Here is a 26,677-nt window from a genome sequence, read left to right on the forward strand (position 1 = left end):
TAACTCAGGAGTCTTAATGGAGTTTGCAGCGATGATTCATTTAAGTATTAACTTTGTCTCTGATGTGGCATATTTAAAAAAACAAACAAAAAAACAATTGTTGATGTGCATTAAGAGTTTAGTTATAAAATTAAGGTGGATAGTCTTGGAAGAATCTGGTGAGAAATCTGTGACTTGATTTCAGACTTTATCTTGTCATTTCTGAGCACAGTTTGAGAAACTATTGAGATTTCTTCAGAAACTCTAGAGGAGACATGTGGGATTGCCAAACTGAGAAGCTAAAGTATTCATTTGCTCTCCATTTAATCTAGGATAAGCGATTGAGATATTACAACAATCTTATTTGTGACTTTTCTTTCCTAGGTTCCCAGATGAATAGAGTATTTCTCTCAGGCATTTCTCTTTAATAAATCAAGAGTCTTAAAGGGCTTTATCACCCAAAAATGAAATTCATCACATCATTTACTCACCCTCAAGCCATCCTTAATGTATATGACTTTCTTCTTTTGGATGAACTCAGAGTTATATTAAAAAAAAATATCCTGGCTCTTCCAAGCTTTATAATGGTAGTGAATGTCACTCCTGATTATGAAGTCCAAAAAAGTCCGTCCGTCCATCCATCCATCCATCCATCCATCCATCCATCCATCCATCCATCCTAAAAGATATCCACACAGCTCCAGGGAGATAATAAAGGCTATCTGAAGTGAAGCGATGGGTTTTTGTTGGAAAGATATCCATATTTAAATCTTTATAAACTAAAACAACTAGCTTCCAGCAGACGGCCTACGCAAATCGACTTAGAGCGAAAGAGTGACCTCTGATGTAATGTATGACATTATTGATGAACACGGAAGCGCAAAGGATAGAGCAAAACAAAACACCGGTCACAAATTATATGTCTAAAATGAGAATTTTTTTAAAGATAAATGCTGGTGGATTTCGACATAAGAGTCAACTTGCTTAGGCCGTTTTCCGGAAGCTAGTTATAAATATAGATATTTTTCTTAACCCATCGCTTCAGAAGATATTTTTCTTAACCCCCTGGAACCACATGGATTACTTTTGTGATGGATGGATGGACTTTTTTGGACTTCAAAATCAGGAGTGCCAGTCACTACCATTATAAAGCTTGGAAGAGCCAGGATATTTTTTTTTAATACAACTCAGATTGTGTTCGTCAGAAAGAAGATAGTCATATACTGTACACCTAGGATGGCTTGAGGGTGAGTAAATTATAAAATAATTTTCATTTTTGGGTGAACTAACTCTTTAATGGAGTACTAACTTTGTATCAGATGTTTCTCCTACAGAACACAAATGAGACAATTATTGGTATTCTTTAAGAGTTTTGAGTTATAAAATTAATTGGATAGTCTTGGAAGAATTTGATGAGAAATGTTAGAGTCAAAGGTGCCATCGAATGTTTTTTTTACAAGATGTAATATAAGTCTAAGGTGTCCCCTGAATGTGTCTGTGAAGTTTCAGCTCAAAATACCCCATAGATTTTTTAACTGCCTATTTTGGGGCATCATTAACTATGCACCGATTCAGGGGCTGCTGGCCCTTTAAATCTCGTGCTCCACACCCATCGAGCTCTCGACGATAATACAGTGCATTTACAAAGTTCACACAGCTAATATAACCCTCAAATGGACCTTAAAAAGATGGTCGTCATGTATGCTGCATGCATGCTTCGGGTCATGTGAGTATAGTATTTATTTGGGTGTTTATATTTGATTCTGAACGAGTTTGATAGTACTCCATGTCTAAAGGCCAATTCACACCGCCCCGACGACGGCCAACAAACGCCAACAAACTCGTCTGTTGGAGTTTGTTGGTTTGGTGTGATACCCCTGTTGGCCGTTGTTGGCCGTTGTTGGTGTTGGTCGGAGTTGGTTTTCACCCGACTGAACATGTTTAATTGGCGTTTGTCGGGTCGTGGAATGTCTGCGCGGTGTGAACAGTTTTCCAACAGACGGCAACCAACTCTGACGTAATCTGACCTGTTCACGAACCGTTGCCATGACGATGAGGGAAGTCCCCTGCAAAGACAGCTGTTTGATTGCGCCCACGCCTCACACACACACAACAAAGTACTGGAAACGTGACATCGCAGCTTGTTCGTTATAAAAAATAAAATACAGTTAAAATATATATACAAAAGGTACAATAGTCCATAGTGCAATCCGTGCCATTCAGCAAGAGCACTGCTCTACTTCACCGAAAGAGAGAGGTAACGTTATAACCACCATGAGAGCAAAGCAGGTTTACCTTCAGTTTCGTTTTTTAATAATTCGTTTTGACTTGTTTAGCTACATGGTTGTATATGCTTATGGGTCTCGTTAATAAAAAGGGTCGCGCTAAAAAAAAGTTTAAAAACCGGTATACCAACCGCAGTGCAATATACGATCAGATCGATGGCTACAGTGCTTCGGATTTCATGTTACTATTTTTGTTTTGCCTCAATACTTTAATACAATGAAAAAATATATATGATACTATATTATTAATATAGTAAACTAACCTGACAATATTGTTAACATGGTTACATATGTAGTTGTGTAGAATTTTCCCAGTCAGACGTCACTCGTTGGTCGGTGTTTGTTGGGGCTGTGTGAACATGACAGTTTTTTCTCATAGAATTCTAAATCCAACGGCCAACTTGTTCTTTGGTGTTTGTTGGCGTTTGTCGGTGCGGTGTGAATTGGCCTTTTAAAGCTAACATTACACACTTTTGGAGAGATTTATAAAGAATGAAGTTGTGTTTATGAATTATACAGACTGCAGTTGTTTAATAATGAAAATAGCGATGGCTCTTGTCTCCGTGAATACAGTAAGAAATGATGGTAACTTTAACCACATTTAACAGTACATTAGCAACATGCTAACGAAACATTTAGAAAGACAATTTACAAATATCACTAAAAATATCATGTAATCATGAATCATGTCAGTTATTATCACTCCATCTGCCATTTTTCACTATTGTCCTTGCTTGCTTACCTAGTCTGATGATTCAGCTGTGCATCCAGACGTTAATACTGGCTGCCCTTGTCTCATGCCTTTCATAATGTTGGGAACATGGGCTGGCACATGCAAATATTGGGGGCGTACATCCCGACTGTTACGTAACAGTCGCTTTTATGTTGAGATTCGCTTGTTCTTCGGAGGTCTTTTAAAACAAATGAGATTTATATAAGAAGGAGGAAACAAGTTTGAGACTCACTGTATGTCATTTCCATGTACTGAACTCTTGTTATTCAACTACGCTAAGGTAAATTCAATTTTTTTTTAATTCTAGGGCACCTTTAATATTGAGATCTGTGACTTTTGATTGCAGACTTTGTCCTGAGCAAAGTTTGAGACATTTTCTTGTAAAGGAGACATTTCAAAGTGAGATTACTGCATTTCTGCAAAACAAATGCTCAAGAACATTTACTTTCCTTTTTAATCTCCATTTAGGAGAAACAATTGAGATTATTAAAGAAGATAATTGACATTTTGGCTTTGGAAGAGTTTTTTGAGACACATTGCAAAGAGAGATTGCTGAAAATCTGTAGAACAAAAGTTAAGGTCCATTTACTTTCCCTCCTTTTTTAATCTCTGTTTAAGAGAAATAAAGAGTTCTCATTTGTGACATTAATTCATAGTGGCCTATTTTGATGCTCAAAGATTCCTCAGCTCAGAAAATTTGCATTTGAAAGAATTTTATTTAGAACTTATTTCATATTCAAATCTCAGTCTTTTGACTCTTGGCAATGTTGTTGAGATCTCTTATCTGAAACTCTTACAGAGTCTTTTCCTTAGGATACAAATCTTGAAATACAGGTGACTCAATCCAGGAGAAACAATTGAGACTTTCAGATAACCTTCTTCCCTGTGAGTATATTTGACTCCAGGATAAGCTAGAGGAGTCTGAGGTGAGAAGGAGCGAGCACACTTTGAGAAAATCTGCTCATGGGGGAGGTTAGAGAGGAAAGCAGGGGGTGGAAGATGTGAATGAAAGTAAGACTGAAGAGAGAGACACGGAGAGAGGAGGGGCTAAAGCCAACAAGGAGAGCAGTGGGGAGAAATAAAGAGGCTCTCAGTCACCTCCCCCTCTCTCCTGTGGAGCCGAGCTATACATGACCCCAAAAAGAGCGAGAGAGAGAGAGAGAGAGAGAGAGAGAGAGACACGGAGGGAGGGCTTCTGGAATAAGAGAGTGGCGAGGAGGACAGCAGCGGCAGTTGATGCAGCTCTCCTCAGTGTGTCATGGATCTGTGGAGCGTTGTGGGACCAGCGTGTGGAATAGTTATGCGTCCTGTCCAGGATCCAGAGGAGAGGAAGCCGTCAGCGTGATCTCGTGATGCCCTCCGTGTCTCTCAACTTGCCAGCCGCACTGGCTGGCCGCGCACGCACCTGGGTCTGCCTGTCCTGCATGTTCTGGGTGAGCCGTGGGTCAGCCCACTTGACTGGGGCAGGTGGGATTGGGGGAGAGATAATTTTCCTGGATAATTCGATGAATTAGATCAGTGCTGGAGTAAAGGGCTGCTTGTTTCATTGTGCATGTCACATTTTAAGTGTCTTTCACTGGATGCATTTTCTGGACGTTCACTAGCCTGTTGCTCTGTTGTGTTTTTAAGGAAAGATTTGCCCACAAAGTGAACATTTTGTCATAATTTGTTCACCTCTTTGAAATTCCAAATCATGCCAGAATGGATGTGGAAGAATGTCCAGGCTGCTCTTTTCCATGCAATGACAGTGGATTCACACCGCTGAGCTCCAGAAGTGACTGTAAACGTCATTATTTTATTCTTCAGTGATTACCTCACTCTGAGACATGGATAAGATCTCTGTTTTAGAGAAGAGTGAGATTAAATGGAGCAAAGTGATGAGAGGAATAAGATACCAAGATACCAAAACCTGAAATTTGAATATGAGCTCAAATATTTCTCATCAAAATTTCATATTGGGTTTATATCTCAAAAAGTGAGAAGTAGGTGACTTCGTCAAAATTTAGTTTTTGCTCTTCATCACTTAACCTTGTTGTATAGAAGAAGCAGTTAAGGTGATCACAGTTGTGAATGTTTCCAGAGGAACATTTTCATTCTCAGAGATTGTTCATTCATAGATTGGGTAATTTTGCTTTGGAAAATTTTGTTGAGAAAAAGTTCATATTCAAATCTCAAGGCAAATCAGAGTCCATTTATTCTCCTTCAAAGATTTTTTTTTAAAGGGGAGCTATAATGCCCCGTTTACAAGATGTAATATAAGTCTCCGGTGTCCCCAGAATGTGTCTGTGAAGTTTCAGCTCAAAATACCCCACAGATCATTTATTATAGCTTCAAATTTGCCCCAATTTCGGTGTGAGCAAAAACACACTGTTTTTGTGTGTGTCCCTTTAAATGCAAATAAGCTGCTGCTCCCGGCTGCTTTCCAGAAGAGGGCGGAGCTTTAACAGCTCGGGCTTCGGTTGCTCAACAACAACAAAGCTGGAGAATCTCACGCAGCCAAAATGAGGATTGTCAGTAACGGTGTTCAGCCTTACATTGTTCAAACCGGAGTCGACACTGATGGAGAAACTCAGGAAGAAGTTACAACTTTTAGAATGAAACTGGACGTTTCTGAATGGTTAGTGGATACATTTATGTAGTTGCTGTGGAGTTGATTCAACTCATCCACTAGCATGTGCCGTCATTTTAATGTTTTGTGCAAATCCAGTGTTGAATTGACTCTCGTTTGTGAAGTAGTCCGGTGTAAAATGACGGCATGTCAACAACACTCTACTACAACAACTCTTCCTCTTCTCTAAATCAGCCCAACATGGCCTCACCCCCTTTGTTGCGTGTTCACGGGGGCGGGGTTAATGTAAATTTTGGGGTTTGTGATGTCACTAACCTGGGAAGAAGCTTGTTGTAGTCCCTACCAGTCATTTGATGTTTTCCTTAAAAAGCAATTTATGTAAAAGAAAATATCTCCCTTTGCATTGAACTTTGAGCATTGTAACTTTGCAGATGTTGTTTATGCTCAAACAGCAACTAAAATTTAAAAATGAAATCATAATCAAGGACCCCCTTTAAACTCAAATATTTCTCATCCAATTCTCATATGGAGCTTGATTGAATAAATTACCATCTACTTTCATTGTATGTAAAAGTGCAGCTCGGACATTCTGATTGGTCAGTAAACGATGACAACCCTGTAATTTTTGGGTGAACTATTCCTTTAACTGTCACTTGGGCAGTGGTTGTGTCCCCTCCTATTTCTCTTTGGACATTCACACAATCTGACCTCTCCGGTCTCTTAATTAGCATTCCACTTTAGTGAATGGAGTGGAAAAGGATCCCAAATCCTCCTAAAGCTCAGGCACTTTTTGAATATAGTGGGAGCCTCTCAGTCTTGCTTTCAGACTGTGATTGTGCAGTCCTGCTGCACTGGCACTGGTGGAATGGGCTTTGCAGGGACGAGGACTCTGTCTACAGCTGTAGATGTCATCATATGCGGCGAGAAGATGCGGGAAACAGCCGTTCGGAATGAAGCAGTTGTGATTTATTTGCTAGCAGCATCCAAAACGAAATCCCTGGGCCCAAACTCTATACTCGGCATAGTTTGATTACCTGCTGAGGAGAGATGACATTGTGAATGGAAAGAGACATGTACTTCTCTGAAAAGAAGCCTGTCCTGATGTCAGCAGAGGAAAAAAAAAAAACAGAAAAAGAACGGACAACATCCAATACCCAAAAGCTCAGAATGCACTTCCTCCAAACTCTGAATTATAAATGACCTGTCTGAGACTTTTAGGACCAGCCGGGTTGGACAGTCTCTCGTTCATAAATTTCTCTGAAAGTATGTTGAAATTGAGGAAGGTTTGATAGCAAGCAAAAGAGATGGGTAACACTTTACAATAAGATTAAATATGTTAACACATGACATAACAATGAACATTTTTACAGAGTTTATTAGTTAATTTAAAGTTAATTAATTAATTAATTGACTCATTATATTAACCTAAATTAATAAAGTTTTGATTCAAGTTTATTTGATTTAAAAACATACTTTGTTCATAATAATGTTAATTTATATAACTTTTGTAAAAAAATTAGCATGCATTAACTAATGAAACAAATGTATTCTTAAAGTGTTACCAAGATATTACAGTCAATGCTAAGAGACATTTGCAACCCATTTTACTTCCGTAATGTAAAGTATTTCCAACTGAAATTGGATATTTGGTGAGAAAAAGATGTTGGGCTGGACTTGATTTTATCCATTGGTAATTGATTGGATTGTGAAAAGTGGGCATTACCAAAATGGTACCAGCTTGTCCGATGGAAGGCTGAAAAGGAAAGTTGTTGCAGAGGCAGAGAAAGTTAGTGAAAGACTTGAGATGAATCAGGCAAAATATGAACAGGAACGTTTATAAAATAGATAAAAATTGTGAATTTTTAATTATTTTAAAACTGTTGGATGAACATGGGCTTTTGTCTAGGTAATGAACCCTTAATATTTTGCACTCAGGAAAATATAATGTACGGCTCTTGCGTAAAGACCTCTGAGACAAGGTGTTGCTTACACACGCTCTCTGCCACTCAGCCAATGCAAATATTGACACATCTTCAGCTGTCTGAGAGGTCAAAGAGCTTAGTGCAGTGATCATTGTCCATTAACACTCCAGATTAATCAACAGCAAACAAGTTGCCCTGTAAAGTGTGGATGTGGCTGTGGTGCGGTGCCCAATCTGCAACAGTTATGCACATTCTCACTGAAGGTTTTTATTTTATTTTATTTTATTTTATTTTATTTTATTTTATTTTATTTTATTTTATTTTATTTTATTTTATTTTATTTTATTTTATTTTATTTTATTTTATTTTATTTTATTTTATTTTATTTTATTTATTAATAATGATTTGCAGATTCTTCGGCTGTGCACCAGCACAAGATAAATATTTAAAAAATTAAATATTGATTTATAAAATAAAAATTTGGGTAAATATTAATTCCTGTCTGTGCATTACAGTCGCCTCTAGTAGGTCACCTTTGATTTTCTCACACTAATGAGCCTGTGGTCTTTGAAGTCACTCTGTGTATGATTTACTCTTGCACTTCTCATTGTTGGCTTTTGAATTCCACTTTAATGACCTCATGCTCTACAAGCTCTTCATCCTTCTATCAAAGCTGCCTGTGAGGGGCCCCTATAATTTTGGCAAATTCAAAATTAGAACATCTGGTTTGCCTTCATAATGGATCAGCCACAGTTCTTCATGTACTTCTAGGCACGTGTCTGCGAGAGGTTGTGCATGTTTTCTGGGTTTTTCTGTGCATTAGAGTTGAGCAATATAGTGAATACTGTGTGTGTATGTGTGTGTATTAGCGATTATTTTACCGGTAAAGCATAATTATGCAACACTGACTATCATTAGACTGTCTTTAGGCTATTTAGACTATTTCTCAGTTCTTCAGTATTTCGCAAGAAAATGTGGAAGTTGCCAAAAAGTTGCACATGGATCTGTTTTGACTTTAGTATGTTCGAAGATGCTGAATATCAGAGTTTACATCTCATAATTATGGGAATTTTGATGAGATATCAAGCAACACAAACTTCAGTATTAAAACTGCTGTTGGTAGAATCGGTTCAGTTGAATCAATTGAATCAGTTTAGGGAATCAATTCAAAACTCTGATTCAACAATTTGTTTCATTTATCACACTAAAATGCAGGGCTCTGTCATTTTTTTATATATTAAAATGTTTTAGTAAATACATATTTAGATGTTATATACATATAGATGTAAATACATATAGATGTTAATTTCTCTATATATTTGCATATTATTTATTTATGAATTACGGAGCCCCGGACATGACATGCAGGAAAAAAATAGTAGGCTAAATCGTGCACACGATTTATTAATTTGTTCCCTTGATTTACTAAAACATGCGCACGATTTACTATTTCGTTCCCTCGATTTATAAATCATGAGCACAGTAAATAAATAGTAAATAAATAGTAAATCGTGTGCACGTTTTAGTAAACATTGCGCACAATTTCGAAAATCGAGGGAACAAATTAGTAAGTCGTGCGCACCATTTAAATGTTTTTCTTGCATTTCATGTGCGAGCCCGATCACACGAAAATGCGTATCAATAGTACGAGTTTGCAATCTCGTAGAATATATACGCCAAAACTCATTTTGGCGTGCTTATGGTACGCGGTTTTTCGCGTGCATATGATACGCACTTTATGGCGTACTATACGTACAAACCCCCACTCCCCCACCCCCATCCTACCCAAGAGCGTATCATATACACGCCATAAAGTGCGTATCATATGCACGCGAAAAACCGCGTACCATAAGCACGCCAAAACTCATTTTGGCGTATATATTCTACGAGATTGCAAACTCCTACTATTGATACGCATTCTCATGTGATCGTGTTGCATGTGCGGGGCTCCATAATAAATCACTCTTTATTAAGCGACAAACTGTCTGGAAAGCATGCTTTATTTTTAACTTGATTTTTTTCTCTGTTTTGCTCTGAACATTGTGAATTATCTTAAAATGGTGATTAAGGTGGAACCACCATTCAGACACTCATTACTAAGACGTTTCAGAGCAAATTCTTAAATATAAAAATGTTGTTTAAGAATATTTAAATTGTTTCACATACATATTAAGAAGCATATCAAATTGTCAGAAGGCTGAAGAATATCACTATATCTTTGTAGCTATATTGCACAGTCCTTGTGTGACATTGTACTGGAGCACCGTTTGGAAAAATAATCTGTAAATGACAGTCCGGAGAGACTTGTCCCCCTTCCCTCTGAGTGCATTAAAAGCCGTTTAACCTTCTCTGTTGATTTATGATGCGAGTCTGACTCCAACCCGTGTTCACTTGGCCGGGCAGAGCTGCTCACTAATCCACTGCTGTCAATGGAGCTGGATTTTGAAATATCTCCTGATCACCTCCCCTAGTTTTCTTATTAATATCTCACTTTCTCCCGTTATTCTGTCATCCTCTCTGATTTTTCCCATGTCTCTCTTTCTCCCTGTCTTGCTGAGTTGCCAGTTTTGATTCTTCTTCTTTTTTAGCATCTGTCAGAGATAAAAATCTTACTGCATGTTCTAAAGCCTTACAGATTTGACGGCCTGCTCCCTCCTGGTTCAAAGCTTTATCAGTAAATGGACGGTCCGTAGGTTTGTCATCTGAGAGGTACACATTTGCTAGCTGAGGAGCTGTAGTAAGGCACAGGATGCATCTAATGCCTCTTAGGCAGTTTTTGTAATTCATCAGAAACTCATTAATGTCTTGGCTGCATTTCTAGAGGGGGACTCATGTGGTTTTCATCATGTCAAACTTTACTTGATGATTCTTCATTGGCGTTCTTGTTTTGTCTCAGTAGGGGGCATTATTTGATGTGAGTTCATTTTGCAGTTCATAAGCAATACTCAACCAGAGCATCTCAAATAAACAGGGCTGTTTCTTAGTCTTTGTAAGTGGAACCAAATGTCCAGCGGTTTTGAAGGAAATTATCAAATTTTTCACTGCTCTGCCCACTCAGACCATCATAATGAAGAAACACTGTATGCTATAAAAGAGGAGAGAGAATCTCTTCATTCAATGATCCCTCAGTAAGTAATTTTGCCAAATCTGAGTACATCATGGGTAGCACGTTATAGCAATTTTTTTCTGAAATCACTTTGAAATATACAGGTGCTGGTCATTATAATTAGAATATCATCAAAAAGTTGATTTATTTCACTAATTCCATTCAAAAAGTGAAACTTGTATATTATATTAATTCATTACACACAGACTAATATATTTCAAATGTTTATTTCTTTTATTTTTGATGATTATAACTGACAACTAAGGAAAATCTCAAATTCAGTATCTCAGAAAATTTGAATATTACTTAAGACCAATACAAAGAAAGGATTTTTAGAAATCTTGGCCAACTGAAAAGTATGAACATGAAAAGTATGAGCATGTACAGCATTCAATACTTAGTTGGGGCTCCTTTTGCCTGAATTACTGCAGCAATGCGGCGTGGCATGGAGTCGATCAGTCTGTGGCACTGCTCAGGTGTTATGAGAGCCCAGGTTGCTCTGATAGTGGCCTTCAGCTCTTCTGCATTGTTGGGTCTGGCATATCGCATCTTCCTCTTCATAATACGCCATAGATTTTCTATGGTGTTAAGGTCATGCGAGTTTGCTGGCCAGTTAAGAATAGGGATACCATTGTCCTTAAACCAGGTACTGGTAGCTTTGGCACTGTGTGCAGGTGCCAAGTCATGTTGGAAAATGAAATCAGCATCTCCATAAAGTTGGTCAGCAGCAGGAAGCATGATGTGCTCTAAAACTTCCTGGCATACGGCTGCATTGACCTTGGAACTCAGAAAACACCAGCAGATGACATGGCACCCCAAACCATCACTGACTCTGGAAACTTTACACTGGACCTCAAGAAACGTGGATTGTGTGCCTCTCCTCTCTTCCTCCAGACTCTGGGACCCTGATTTCCAAAGGAAATGCAAAATTGACTTTCATTAGAGAACATAACTTTGGACCACTCAGCAGCAGTCCAGTCCTTTTTGTCTTTAGACACTTCTGACGCTGTCTGTTGTTCAAGAGTGGCTTGACAAAAGGAATACGACAGCTGAAACCCATGTCTTGCATACGTCTGTGCGTAGTGGTTCTTGAAGCTCTGACTCCAGCTGCAGTCCACTCTTTGTGAATCTCCCCCACATTTTTGAATGGGTTTTGTTTCACAATCCTCTCCAGGGTGCGGTTATCCCCATTGCTTGTACACTTTTTTCTACCACATCTTTTCCTTCCCTTCGCCTCTCTATTAATGTGCTTGGACACAGAGCTCTGTGAACAGCCAGCCTCTTTTGCAATGACCTTTTGTGTCTTGCCCTCCTTGTGCAAGGTGTCAATGGTCGTCTTTTGGACAACTGTCAAGTCAGCAGTCTTCCCCATGATTGTGTAGCCTACAGAACTAGACTGAGAGACCATTTAAAGGCCTTTGCAGGTGTTTTGAGTTAATTAGCTGATTAGAGTGTGGCACCAGGTGTCTTCAATATTGAACCTTTTCACAATATTCTAATTTTCTGAGATACTGAATTTGGGATTTTCCTTAGTTGTCAGTTATAATCACCAAAATTAAACGAAACAAACATTTGAAATATATCAGTCTGTGTGTAATGAATGAATATAATATACAGGTTTCACTTTTTGAATGGAATTAGTGAAATAAATCAACTTTTTGATGATGATCTAATTATATGACCAGCACCTGTATGTGGACCCCTCATTTACATGCCCCCCCAGATTCTTGATTACTTAATATAAAAAAAAAAAAAAAAACCTTAAGGAATTGTTTATTTATTACTATAATTGATAGATTGACCAATGCTGCACAGTTAAATGCAATAGCGGTTTTCAAACTTATTGATTAATGCATTGTGTGCTGTATTTTCTTTGTGCTTAAAGAGTTCATTAACATGCGGTGACAATAGTGGATGCACAAAGTTCAATATTACTCTTTTTCCAGAAATCACAGAAAGATGAGCGAGAAGGAGAAAAAGTACATATTTTATCATTATCCATTATCCCTGGAATGTAGTAGTGAGACTTCCCCGACACAAATTGGCACAATGCCCAATGATTTTGTCTCATTATAACAGCGGAAACGACTTAAAATACTCCACCATTTGTTGTCATACAGATAAGAGTAAGACATCATTCAAAACTCTTCGTAAGGGCCTATTTGTGTAGAGGACTATTTTTATTTGTGTACACTCAAAATAAAAACAAAACTTTGTGCTTTTGTAAAAAAAAAAAGAAAATTAACAGGACGTCGGCTCAGTTTCCTTTCCGTGAAGTTTGTGGAGCTTGTCACAAAAAAAACAATCAAAACTCAGAATATAGGCTACTCGTCGCACAGTTTTTTTTGTTTTTTTTTAATTTTCCACCTAATCAGTATGTAAGTGTTAGGGTGTATATACTGTATATTGTGGCCCCCTCATTTTAAGATGGGACCCATCCAAAAATAAAATTCTAGGTACACCACAGATAAATATATCAGCGTGGGTCACATTCCGATTCAAAATAAAGTGGCAGTATGGATGGCTTCAAATAGGATGTATTAGATACTCCATAAGAGTGCTCACTTCAAGTACTCACTCCAAGCCCTTTGGAGTGAGTAGGGCTTGTGGTATTCATTTTCAAAATGCTTTTTGCCCTGTCTTTGCACACTATTGTTGTTGCTTTACTCAATAAACAAGAGTTTGCATATCTGAAAATGCATACCCTAGTTCTCCATCCATCCTTCATCATTGTACTTGACTGTAGCAGCATGGTGTTTCTCTTGTCATTGAATGAACCGTAGGACTAAGTGCCGTGGTTAGTCACACATCAGCATGAGTGGATCACACCAGAGGCCTCGAGACAGAAGAGGTGGTTGAGCAGATGATGAGGTATTTAGTGGTGAGCTGTTCACAGAGACGAGAGAGAGAATGATACCTGTACCGATAACCGATGATTTGTTCTTTTCTTTAGTTCAGACTGGTGTAGTCCATGGCCTGATTTTGAATTAAAGTGCCCCTATTATGCTAATTTTGTTTTGGAGGTCTCCTACAATAGGTTTACATGCATCCACGGTCCAAAAACACTTTAATTTTCTCATAATATACATTGCAGCATCACCACATTTCTCACAGTTTCTGAAATATTTTTAATAAAGGATTTCATCTCTCTCTAAACCCCTGCTTACCACTACTTTTGGTCAGATGGCCCAGTCTGTTGTGATTAGTCTACCCCTTACAGAGCGTGGCGGGATCCAAATGCCCATTACTAGGGAGATCAGGAGATCTTGCTAGATTAAAATGTGACCTCAGATTGAGGTGGAAAACAGTCTTGTGAAATTGCCATGATGGAGCATGAGGGTGAAATTAGGATAGAAGGATAGAATATGTCACCGCCACATTTATTACGCCTCCACTGTCGTTTTGCTTTTTATAAAAATAAAAACCATTTAATTCATGTGGATAACAGTTGCTTCAATTCCATCCAGCTCATCCAACACAAACTGCAGAGCCGTACGTAGTGCAGCAGGAATCAAGAGTTCACTGATCAAATGACGAGAGTAAGTGACGAGATGACTGACAAGACGATAGCGGAGGATTCGTTGCACAACAAGGCCTAAGCGTCTGATAAATATATCTTGTAGAATGCGTGCACAGCACCACTATTCAGAGTATGCGCGATCATGAAAGTAAAATGCGAGCGCGCATTCGAACGCAATTTTAATACCCCGCATTTTGAGAGCGGCTCCCTGATTCTTGCAAATATCTCCCAATATGAAAACTATCTTAAGCTGGGTTGTGTAGTCTCTTAGCTCTGTATCATACTTTAAAAAAAAAAATATTTGCACTTTGAATATTGAGTCCTTTGGTTGCACTTATTGTTTGCACATAATAAGACTAAAAAAAACCTGTTATTCGTTTGTATTTATACTGTGTTTATTTCTATGATCAATTGTGGAAAGGAGTTCAGTTAGGAGGTCAAAAGGTGTAAGGCTCATAAATCATGTACAGTTCTAAGGTCTGAAGAGACTTATGTGAAATCATACAGGAGAGAAGCCAGTCAGTTTATGGCAAAACCTTTTACAGTGTTTGAGTATTGTTGTCTTTTAGTTTTCACTCAGGAAGTAGAACTGAAATTACATTCATTACAAGATGATTAGTTAAAACATTTGAAATGCACCTGCAGACTATTTTTCTAGTCATGTATTTCATCATTGAGGATTTCTTAAAAATACTGTGTAAATCTCGTCTCGTTCTTGTGAACTCAAACTCATTTCTCGTGAGCTAACTGTCTCGTCACACCCCTACCCATAACCATATCTGAAATTCATCTCCTTAAGCTTCCTCAGCACTGTACAGTGATACAAACATGACAATACTGTATAAATTCGAGCCAGAGTCTTCATCCTTTGGAAGTGCATGCAAAGTTAATTTGCTTTCACATAGCATAAAACAATATCTTTTTGAAATGTCGACAACACAACCCAAACTCTTCCAGGCCTAAACTACAACCACAGTGTTTAAAGTTTGGGTCAAAGTAGACGTTGTTCGCAGGCAGCCAAACAAAACCATTAGTTGACTGCAGTCTGCATGTTAATTAGCACCCTTGCACAATCCCACTTGTCAAGACCTTGATGACTCTCATTCAGTTATCTCTCAATTGATTCGACTGTCTGTCTGCCAGCAGCTCAGGTAAATAAATATACTCTTCCAGAAAGACAGTGGCTTTGTTTAGAATAACCTACTAATCCACTCAATATATTTCTGCAGTATGCAAAGTTTCTGTATGCTTAGAGGTCCTGGATGACCTACAACATTTTGCAAAATTGTAATTCTAACTGGTCTCCAGTCATCATGTCATGTGATAATAACAGTGTAGCATATTACTGTTTACAATGTATATCAAAGTAGTCTAAGTAGTTTTTCTAAAAATACTTTTTATTCTGTACAGTACTCCATGCTGAACATAGCCATATGCCAAAAACTTGTGGCAGACAGTTTATATTTAACTTAATATAACCAACTCTATTTATTTTTAACTTCATATAACCAACTCTATTTCAATTCGGGATCAGGAATATGACCCTCAGTTCAGGTTATGTCCCAGGAACCTTATTTTAGCTGCTGAAGAATGACCAAGTGTTGTCTCTTTATTGGCCTGTCCTATATTGGTTCATGTGATTCAGATTTTGTGACCTCGTTTCTATCTCAGGACATCTGTCTCTGTCCCACCAGGTGCTACATTGCACTTAAAGGGACAGTTCACCCACTTCTCTTGGTGTTTTTTCACCTACATGTTGATCCAACCTATTTGGCGTTATTGTTTCTGATGGAAGATTTTTTTTTATTACTATAATTGTTACACAATTCTTGCTCCAAAATGTCAAAAAATGCCCAAAAAAAGCACAATAAATGTAATCCATGTAACTTGTACTATTTTCAAAGTATTCTGAAGTCATATGAATCTTTGTGTGAACTGAAATTTAATCTGTTATTCACTGATAATCTGAACCTTTGCTGGTTTGATGGCTTCATATATGTGATTTTTTTTTTTTTTTTTTTTTTTTTTTTTTGGAGCTGCATTAAAATATTCTTTTTGAGTTCAACATGTAAAACAAAAAGCAAACACAATAAAAACTACGGGTTTGGAACGACATGAGGGTAAATTTTCATTTTAAGGTGAATGATTGCTTGAAAGTTTGGCGGTCATATGAGTCTCTTATGAGAGTTTTGAACAGTATGTGAAACCGTGGACTCGAAGTCTCTGTGATTTATAGTCGAGCGTCTACAGCCCCATTGCTGACGGAGATCTGGTATTAGTTTCCTTATCATGCCTCTGAGCCCAGTGTGAATCATGGTAATTGGCACAATTCAGGGTGGCACGCTGTACTTTCTACAGAGAGATGTAAATAACTGGCAGTGAACTCTGTTTCACTCTGTACAGACGTAGAAGAATATTTCACTTCTAATAGCCCTCATTTATTTTTCTGAATTGCACAATATGCGATATTTATTTTCATGAGGATACATGTCACAGAGGCCTGTGAAACAGAACTTTATTTGGTTTTGATAAACAGGTTCTGATTTACTCATGAAAAAAACACGTGCTCAGGCCAAGATTTGGTGGTCTTACAAGGTGATTTATGTGCATCTCAAGTTTCCTTAGCTGCCTTACATGGCTGTGATAAAGATACGATTCTTCAGCATGCTTTTGCCATAAAATACCATTTTTATTGCGTAATAGAATTGGATACATGTTTCTGATCTAATAATGTCTGTTTAGTCTTGTGAAAATTTGCTCAGAACTCTTTTATTTTCACTTCTTCACAACTCTGTAAGTCTAAAATTACAAAGCACGAAAAACAAATATGAGATGAGCTGTTGTGTTGTGAACAACAGGTTGTCATTTACCATTAAAGATGAAAACTGAGAATTACTAGTTGCTAGTATTTGAGTTCTCGTTTGAGTAGTCGTTAACCTTTATTTATATAGTCAAACATAAAGTGACCTTATTACTGACCTCTACTACTGAATGATACAGCTAAAATAATTATATAACAAATATATAATAATTATATTATGCTGTTTGACTATATATTTCTCTCTGTTACGTTGTATTTTGTTTCTGCATCTTGTACCATGAGCATGATTTTAATACACAATGCTTAATTTGGTATCACCATCAAAATGATCAGATATTCACAATATATTTGGGATTTTGCCCAGTCTTCCTGCATGTCTGCATGTGCTCACACATACAGTTTAGCCTGAGTTATTATACAGTATGAAGAATCGATATGAGCAGCAACATGTGACCAGTCCGAATGTCCATGATGAGGATTGACCAAGTGTTTTAGCAACAACATGTCATGCCAACCAGCAGTCAGTCTGTTGACAGCACTCAGGGCCTCTGCGAACACCAGCTTCAGGTTGAGGAATTTCTAAAGGTACTTCACTCTTAATGTCCAATTAAGTGAGTAATTTCCTCTTCCGGATCCTTGTCTTTGAAATGCTTTTAGGTTAGACGAGGGATGAGAGAACAACAGACAGAAATTGGAATGCCTGAAGAGAAATTTCCCCTAAATGAAAAGCAGGTGATGATCACACAGTCGAGTAAGAGGTCACATTCTGACCCTTCCCTCCTCAGAGAGAGAGAGAAAGAGAGAGGGGGAGAGAGATGTCACTTTTTTTTTTTTGGCTTGCCAAAATATCCCACCACATATATGCTTACCAAGGCTGCATTTATTTGATGAAAAATACATGAATATTGTGTAAAATTATTTCATTTTAAAATAACTTTTCCATTTGAATGTCATTTATTCCTGTGATGCAAAACTGAATTACTCCAGTCTTCAGTGTCACATGATCCTTCAGAAATCATTCTAATATGCTGATTTGCTGCTCAAGAAATGCTTCTTATTATCAATGTTGAAAACAGTTGTTCTGCTTAATATTTTTGTCAAAACCATGATACATTTTTTTTTCAGGATTCTTTGATTAATACAGTGCGCAAAAGTACAGCATTTATTTTGAAATGGAAATCTTTTGTAACATTTTAAATTTCTTTACTGTTGCTTTTTGTCAGTTTAATGCATTTCTGCTGAATTAAAATATAATTTTTTTTTAAAAAACACTGTGGTCAAAAATATTTTATACTTCTAGAGAACATTTCGGAATATTTCTCTTCTTTTTTTAACTAAATCTTTGAACTTCCAGCTTCCACATGATGCCTCCACGTAGAGTTCCGTAAATGTGTATGTAGGGCATCGTGTGTAACTGCAGCTCTTGTACTGTGATTAAGTGACTATTCTCAGAGTTCAGGAAGCAGTTATTTGTCTGTGAGATATTGTAAGAAGTGACAAATAAGTAGCTCATTTTCATGGCTTGGCAGCCATGTGCAGCTTGTGAATGATGGGATATCAGTCCACTTTTAGGAGCTTTAGGTGATGCAGACCTCCAGTGACAACTGGGACTGTAATGCCTAAGATATATATAGATATGTATATGTGTGTGTGTGTGTGTGTGTAAAATCATGAATATATGAATGTAATCTCAACTCGTGTCAGAGATGTTCACAAGTCTTTTATCTGGAGTCTGAGTCAAGTCTGGAGTCTTTTGTCATGAGTCCGAGTTGAGTCTCGAGTCAGTAATTGTTTTTTCTCATAATCAAATGCTATTTTTATCCTAGTTGTAGTATATAGACAAAATTATCTTTCTATAATCTGTTTTATTTGAAATTAAGGTCATATGATGTAAGGGATAATGTACATCCAGTTTGTTACTTTATAATCCATTACATTGTACAAAACAGTCGTCCTGGCAACACGAGTAGTTATTTTCAATACAGTTAATATATATACATGTTAATATATGAGCTTTAAGTAATAAATGGATTAACATCTCCTATCTATCTCTTATGGACACACATTAAGAAATAGAAAAGCTGCAAATAATATGAAAAGATTGATCAAACGTAGTGCTAGGTTTAAAGTCTAGGTTTGTTTTGTTCATATTTTAACAGGCTGGCAATTCAAAAGAGCCTTGCAGCTACACCACAGTATAATAGCTAGCTGTGTGAGTTTATGTGACTAACCTTTGTGGATGCGATGTCTCATAAAATTTGATGATGTTGTTCCGGTGTCTTTAATTGTCCCACATTCTGTGCATCTAGCTGATCTGACGTGATAATAAACCCAAACAAAAGAACCTATGGCACCGTGGCTCCCGTCATGTTGCATGGGACTCTTATTATGACATTTCGGGGGTTTATGCGCACGGACATACGTAATCAAATTCTACGACAAGAGTCCAATCTACCACGACACGTAAGGAAATATATGTGACGCAGATATTATAAAACCATTTAAACACAACAAATTCTTTATTATATCAGTAGTTAAGGGTAAAAGACTTGAGTCGTTTTTAAAATATTAAATAAAATATAATAGAATATAGAGTCTTTTGTGCCGAGTCAAGTCTGAAGTCATTTCAGGTCGAGTCCGAGTCCGAGTCTGAAGTCTGTTAAAATGCGACTCAAGTCCGAGTCTCTAACTCGAGTGCCAATCTCTGACTCGTGTCATTATAATTGTTGACCTTGATGTAGACCTCTAGTGGCTCTCAAGAAAGTTTTCTGTGGCGACATCCCATGTGTGCCTGCATATCTGTGTTTTGTTTTAGAAATGCCTCAAAGGACCAGTTTTCTAAGTGGTTTGACAGGAAAATCCGAGAAATAAGGGTGAAGGAAGACAACCACCCTGTCATTTTTGTTTATAGATGAGGAGCAGTAGGTGGATATGTTATTCGTATGTGAATGTAACATCAGGAAGAAAGAGTATTAAAACGTTAATGAATACCCCGGACTGAAGGACAAGTTAGAAAGAATGTGACAAGCCAAGTGAAGCCGGTGTAGTTCCGGCAGTGATGGGGGCTCTGAGCTGTGACATCCCAACCGGAATAATGGCTTCAGCAGATCCCAGGAAAAATGACTTAATCTGGGTCCTGAAGAGAGTGATCATAAGAAGAGCTCAGACACTGATCTTCAAGTTCCCAGGACCAGATTGACAGAGGAAGACCACCCACAAACATGTGTGAACATTTGGTGACACTTTATTTTGATGGCCCATTTTAGACATTCTACTAACTGTAAGTAACTTTGCAACAACATGGCAACTACCAGTCATTAGAAGTCATTAGTAGACTGTCTGCGTAATATCTGCTAACACTTTTTTTGATACTCCCCCAACAACTAACTTTGTAACTGTCAACTTTTTCTATTAACCCGAACCCTAACACCTAACCCTACTAACAGTCTACTAGTCTACTAAAATGAGAGTTAGTTGACATTTAGTTGCAAAGTTAATTATAGTTAGTAAAATGTCTAAAGTGGACCATCGAAAAATAAAGTGTAACCAAACATTTAAGCAAAATAGAATCATTATAATTATTTAGAAAGGTGAGACTTTCCTATTTACTTCAGTGCAGATAACTCATAGCATGTGTGAAAGTGATTTAAAATGATGGGGCAGATTACACATGCCGTCTTGAAAGGTTTATACATTATCTCTAAAAACATATTTTTCATTGGAGAAAATGAATGAGAGTCTTCCTTCAGGAACCCTGTAGTGTAATGTAAAGGTTTGTCTTGGTCGAGGTAGAGTCATCTCAGACGGTCGGTGGAACTGTGCCAGCTGTCTGATGAGGTTTGACTAGATCTGTCTGTACTGAGATTGGAACTGGTTTCCGTCCGTCATCCTCACTACATCTCCTCTTCCTGAGGAGCCCCAGTGGGATAGACTGATCCTGGGCTACAGCACTGGCCGGGGTAGACGAAGGGATCCGGGAGCAAATCCCTTCACTACATAAACACACTCATCATAGTAAATAAGTAAATGAGTATCTGGCCTTGAGTGCTACTAATATAAACATTTAGGCATTGCTGATTCCTTAGATTGCTTGGATTAGGGCAGATAATGGTTAATTAGGTCCAGATGGAAGGGATTTTATGCTACAAGCGCTGTTTTGTGGGGTTCGTTTGAAATGCTGAACAATTGCAACCATTTGTCCCAGGATGTTTGGAAGAAAGTGAATTGTCCCTCAATCATCAGTCATTTATGTGTCTCTGCAGTTGGAACAGAGGGTTTTGCATAAATAAATAAATAAATAATGGCAATTAAAATAGTAATACTGTGAGTGATTTTATATGGAAGCTTGTTTCCGTCAAGGAATAAAAAGAGGATAATTGCAGCTTTTTATCTCAAAATTCTTATATTTTTCTCACAATTGCAAGTTTACATCTCGTACCTCTGAATTCTCAGAATGGTGGGATATAAAGTCACAATTGCATGTTATAAAGTCCAATTCTGAGGGGAAAAAAGACAGACTTTTTAGCTAAATTGTGAGTTTATATCTCACAATTCTAATTTTGTAGATTGCATGTTATAAAGTCAGAGTTGTGTGATATAAACAAAATTCTGAGTAACGAATGCTTCGGGTGTGTGTCCACAGTTTGCAGTGTGTGTGTGTGTATGTGTGTTCACTACTCACTAATGTGTGTGCACCAGATTGGATGTGTTAAATGCAGAGGACAAATTTCGAGTATGGGTTACCATACTTGGCCTTCACATGTCACTTTCACTTTTCACTTTTTTCCCCAAAGTCTTCTGATTAGTCAAAAAATAGCATCCTGCTGTCACAAAGACAGGTGTGATACCCCATGACACCAACAGTATTTCAGTGATGTAGGGATATTTTCCATGTGCTATTCCATAAAAATCACTTACAGATAGGGATGGACAATATATTGGTAACAAATCAGTTAACGGCCAATAACTAATTTGTATTTTTTAATTCATTTTTCATTTAGTTCATTTGTTATGGTTTTTAATTTAAATTTTAAGTTATTTTAAAAAGTAATTTGTCAGCTAATTTTTTTTTTTTTTTTTTTTTTTTTTTTTTTCAAACTATCTCATGATCTAGCATGAATTTAAAGGTATAGTGATAGACTTTGACAAAGATTTAAAGGAACACTCCACTTTTTTTGAAAATAGGCTCATTGTCCAACTCCCCTAGAGTTAAACAGTTGAGTTTTACCGTTTTCGAATCCATTCAGCCGATCTCCGGTTCTGGCGGTACCACTTTTAGCATAGCTTAGCATAGTTCATTGAATCTGATTAGACCATTAGCATCGCGCTTAAAAATGACCAAAGAGTTTTGATATTTTTCCTATTTAAAACTTGACTCTTCTGTAGTTAAATCGTGTACTAAGACCGACAGAAAATGAAAAGTTGTGATTTTCTAGGCTGATATGGCTAGGAACTATACTCTCACTCAGGCGTAATAATCAAGGAACTTTGCTGCCGTTCCATGGCTGCAGCAGTGCAATGATATTACGCAGCGTCTCTCACAAACGTCTCCATGGTTGCAAGGCACGTTCCCTGTGCAAGCAGGGGCTCACGGGTGCTGCGTAATATCATTGCACTGCTGCAGCCATGGAACGGCAGCAAAGATCCTTGATTATTACGCCTGAATGAGAGTATAGTTCCTAGCCATATCAGCCTAGAAAATCACAACTTTTCATTTTCTGTCGGTCTTAGTACACGATTTAACTACAGAAGAGTCAAGTTTTAAATAGGAAAAATATCAAAACTCGTTGGTCATTTTAAAGCGCGATGCTAACGGTCTAATCAGATACAATGAACTATGCTAAGCTATGCTAAAAGTGGTACCGCCAGAACCGGAGATCGGCTGAATGGATTCGAAAACGGTAAAACTCAACTGTTTAACTCTAGAGGCGTTGGAAAATGAGCCTTTTTTCTAAAAAAGTGGAGTGTTCCTTTAACCCTTGAAGAGTTTTACATTTATCTAATTTCATACTGTATAATATAATATTGTGATGCCAAAATCCATTTAAAAAAAAAGTTAATTGTGATTCAGACCTTTTTGCACAGAATTGTTTATATCTCGCAATTCTGACTTTATAACACATAATCTACAAAGTTAGAGTTGTGAGATATAAACTTGCAATTCTGAGAAAAAGTCAGTCTTTTTTTCCCCCCCTCATAATATAACTCACAATTGCAAGTGTATATCTCAAAAGTTTATAGAGTTTATATCTCGCAATTCTGACTTTTTAGATTTCTTTCAAGAAAGTTTTCTGTGGCGACATCCCATGTGTGCCTGCATATCTGTGTTTTGTTTTAGAAATGCCTCAAAGGACCAGTTTTCTAAGTGGTTTGACAGGAAAATCCGAGAAATAAGGGTGAAGGAAGACAACCACCCTGTCATTTTTGTTTATAGATGAGGAGCAGTAGGTGGAATTGCAAGATGTAAACTCGTAATTGTGAGATTATCCTTGTTTTATCCAATTATCTTTTTTTTTTTAATTCCTTGACAGAAACAAGCTTCCATATAAAATCACTTACAGTATTATTATTTTAATTGTCATTATTCATTTATTTATGCAAAAAAGTATTCATTGGTTATCGGCCATAACATGAAGGTATTTATAGGCCAGAACTTCAGTATCGTGCATCCCTATTTACAGCACCTTTAATTTGAATGATTTTGTTTGACAGTCTTTCCTGATTTTTATGGAGGAAGTTTACCTCAGTTGTTTTATGTTTTAGCTTTTTTCACTTAAGAGACTTCGCTCAAAAATGCTTTGTTTGACAAATATAACCTGTTTCCTGCTGATGTTATAGCAGAACTTGATCGGACCCTTGGGTTCTCTCTTACACTTTCAATTCAACGAGTCATTTGCCTTCCTCAAATCAATGCAGCATCAGTCCGTGGTGTTCTTTTAATGCTTCTCTTGTCCTCGGATGCTCTGGGGGCTCCTCCTGTGGTGAGCAAAAACCCCCTACGGCGCTCAGAATTCGGTTTCGAACCCTTTAAAGGGCAAGGAGAGGGAGACGTTCTCGATGTGTTTGTGTGGATGTGGGGTCAAAAAGAGTGGAAGGAAAGGGAGGGGGGCGAGGTCAGAGGTCAGACCCCCCTTGCTGAGAAATGTTTTTGTGAGCAGAAGAATTGCAGCGTTGTGAAAGAAAACATTGTGGTGGGATGGGTGGGGGTGGGTGTCCCAAAGAGGCCAGACCCTCTCAAACCAACATCAGGTACAGAAAGTGGGATGTTTCAGGGTGAGGGGAAGGCAGCAAGCAGGTTGTGTACTTCCAGGTTTTCTTGCACCATTGTGTTCTTCCAGGCGGTCTTGCACCATGCTGTTGAGATGAATGGGAATGCCAGTGGACTGATTTTCTCCAGGTATTATAGATCTTGGACAGACAGAAAGCTTTGTTGAGGTTGTGCCAACAGGGATGGAAGGTAGTTTGAAGGCGTCAAACACCGGTCACCGTGATTTTGCCAAGTAAGACATGTTCCTGGATCAACATTTTGTGGATCCTAGAACAACATTCCTGTCTGAAAATGTAGTGCTAATCCTATCCCTAACCTTAAACCTAACCCTACCCATAACTCACCTCTAAAATCAGAGGGAAATGATATAAAGTGAATAAGAGTGGTGTAGAAGCACATAACCCTTATTTTAAGCCTAAACTTGACATAAACTTTAAACTTGTCCCTCAAATCTGATTGGTTGATTGGAATGTTGTTCCAGGATCAACAAAGATGTTGATCCAGGAACATGTTGAAATCACGTTCAGCTTCAAGCACTAATGGAGAAGACAAATCTCTACACCCAATTCCAAATACTTTCAACTCTCTACAAAAACTCCCTTTTCCAAGATGTGGTGCGAACAAGGAATACAATCACTGGAGAAGATCCAGATTTTAAAATCACTGTTTTGGTTACATGTTCCAGAAATTAAAGGCTTTGTGTATGGTTCTTGACAGGACATGTCAAGAATCATCTCACTGTCATTGTATACAGTACTATTGTTTACATCTTTCATTATTTTCTAAATGACCTAATGGCGTGAAATTGAGTTTGACCAACATAGTGTCTAAGCCAGAAAATCAGAGTTCAGGAGACCTACTGGTATTGTACTGTACAAATGAGTCTGTTTTGCCATGTTTGCCATGCAAGCTTACCTTGTGCTGCACTGTTTGTGCTACAATGAATGATATTGATTTCTAAGCGATTGGCCTTATAGTTTTTGACCCGCAAATAAAAAAATGGACAAACAACAGAACATAGCAACAACCCCAAACACCCCAGCCATGTTTGGCATTAGAATATCATAGAACCATGGGTGTAGACTCTTTATGCCAGTGCATGGCCAAAAATGTCAGACCCAAACATCTAATCCTGGCATTGCAATATAATGGGATACATTGGGATGGGCTCTTCCGATATGTGGTCAAACTCCAGCATTTGTGTTGGCATGTTTTGCATGGATTTCTCACATGTTCGTACATTTTTCCAACTCCTTGGGTTCATTCACAGGTGAAGATGTTTTGTGTTTTTGCGTTTGTATGGTTCGAGGGAGTGATTGATATATCAGGTAAACACAAGAGGGTGGATTTTAAGTGTTTGTGTGTGTGTTTAAAGGATTTATGAGGAGACTGTAGGGTGAGTGTATTTGTATAAGGTGATTTTTAAGGGTGACTGTGAGTGTATGTGTGGGTTTTGGGAGATTTATGCTAAGCCGCTGTGTTGAGCATAGTACATTGAGGCAGATATATGGGAATGAGTAATGTTTAATGGGCTAAATGATTGGAGAGGGAAAATGAAATAAGGCCACTTGGAGGTTTTGCTTTGGAGAGCTTTACTGAGCAAATAAAACACTGACTGTGTCTGAAATGGCATACTTGTTCACCCATTCACTGTTCCCTATATAGTGGATACTACAGAGTGATATATCAGGTAGGTGTGAAAGGAAAGGAGTGACCAAATTCAGACATTGTGAATATTGTATAAACATTTAAGCATTTACTTACAAATTTGGTAAGGCAGAATTTGTTTAGGTCACAACCAAAAAAAGCTGACCGAATTATGTATATAAAATAGTCTCATATGGGTCAATGATCAAATTATATTTTTTTATTTATTCATTTCAACAGTGAATTAAAAAGGCAATTCTTACAATCACTTGAATACATTTTCAGAATTCAGAATTATTTTCTGAAATGAAATTCTATGCATTTATATATATATATATATATATATATATATATATATATATATATATATATATATATATATATATATATATATATATATATATATATATATATATATATATATATATATATATATGTATATGTATATGTATATGTATATGTATGTGTTTGTTTGTTAAAATCTTTAAATATGGTGCAACTCCCCCAAAATGTAATGGTATTTATAAATGAATAATTCATGATACTTATGGAAAGTAATATGTTTACTTGGTTACACCACAAGTCATTAAGTCAAAACTTTTCTGAAAATTGACATAAAAATGTATCTAGACCATATGAAACCAACACAAATACAAAGAATACATTTATAAGAACCTGAAACATGTTTTAAACTAGAATTTTCCTTCCTTTTAAAAGTTTTTTTTCTTTTTTCTTTTTCTATTTCATCACACGTTGGCATTTCATTGACCCATATAGATTAAGTTGTTCACTAAGAATTAAGAAAATGTTAAAAATCTATAAAAATAG

The 26,677-nt window shown here is 37.3% G+C and overlaps 1 protein-coding gene across 5 annotated transcripts in view; it reads left to right on the forward strand.

The window, feature by feature from the left end:
• The window catches only part of tns1b (tensin 1b), a 293,434-nt gene that overhangs the window by 71,812 nt on the left and 194,945 nt on the right, over window positions 1–26,677 (forward strand). Inside the window, exon 1 of one of the 5 annotated variants that reach the window (XM_067408601.1) lies at window positions 4,216–4,430. The exons of the other annotated variants lie outside the window; for them this stretch is intronic. Coding sequence (XP_067264702.1) covers window positions 4,350–4,430 — 81 coding nt within the window. The 5' untranslated portion in view covers window positions 4,216–4,349. Of the gene's footprint in view, window positions 1–4,215; window positions 4,431–26,677 lie in introns of those variants that run through there. 5 annotated transcript variants of the gene reach the window in all.

This window comes from Chanodichthys erythropterus, chromosome 14, assembly GCF_024489055.1.
Source record: "Chanodichthys erythropterus isolate Z2021 chromosome 14, ASM2448905v1, whole genome shotgun sequence".
Taxonomy (NCBI): Eukaryota; Metazoa; Chordata; class Actinopteri; order Cypriniformes; family Xenocyprididae; genus Chanodichthys; species Chanodichthys erythropterus.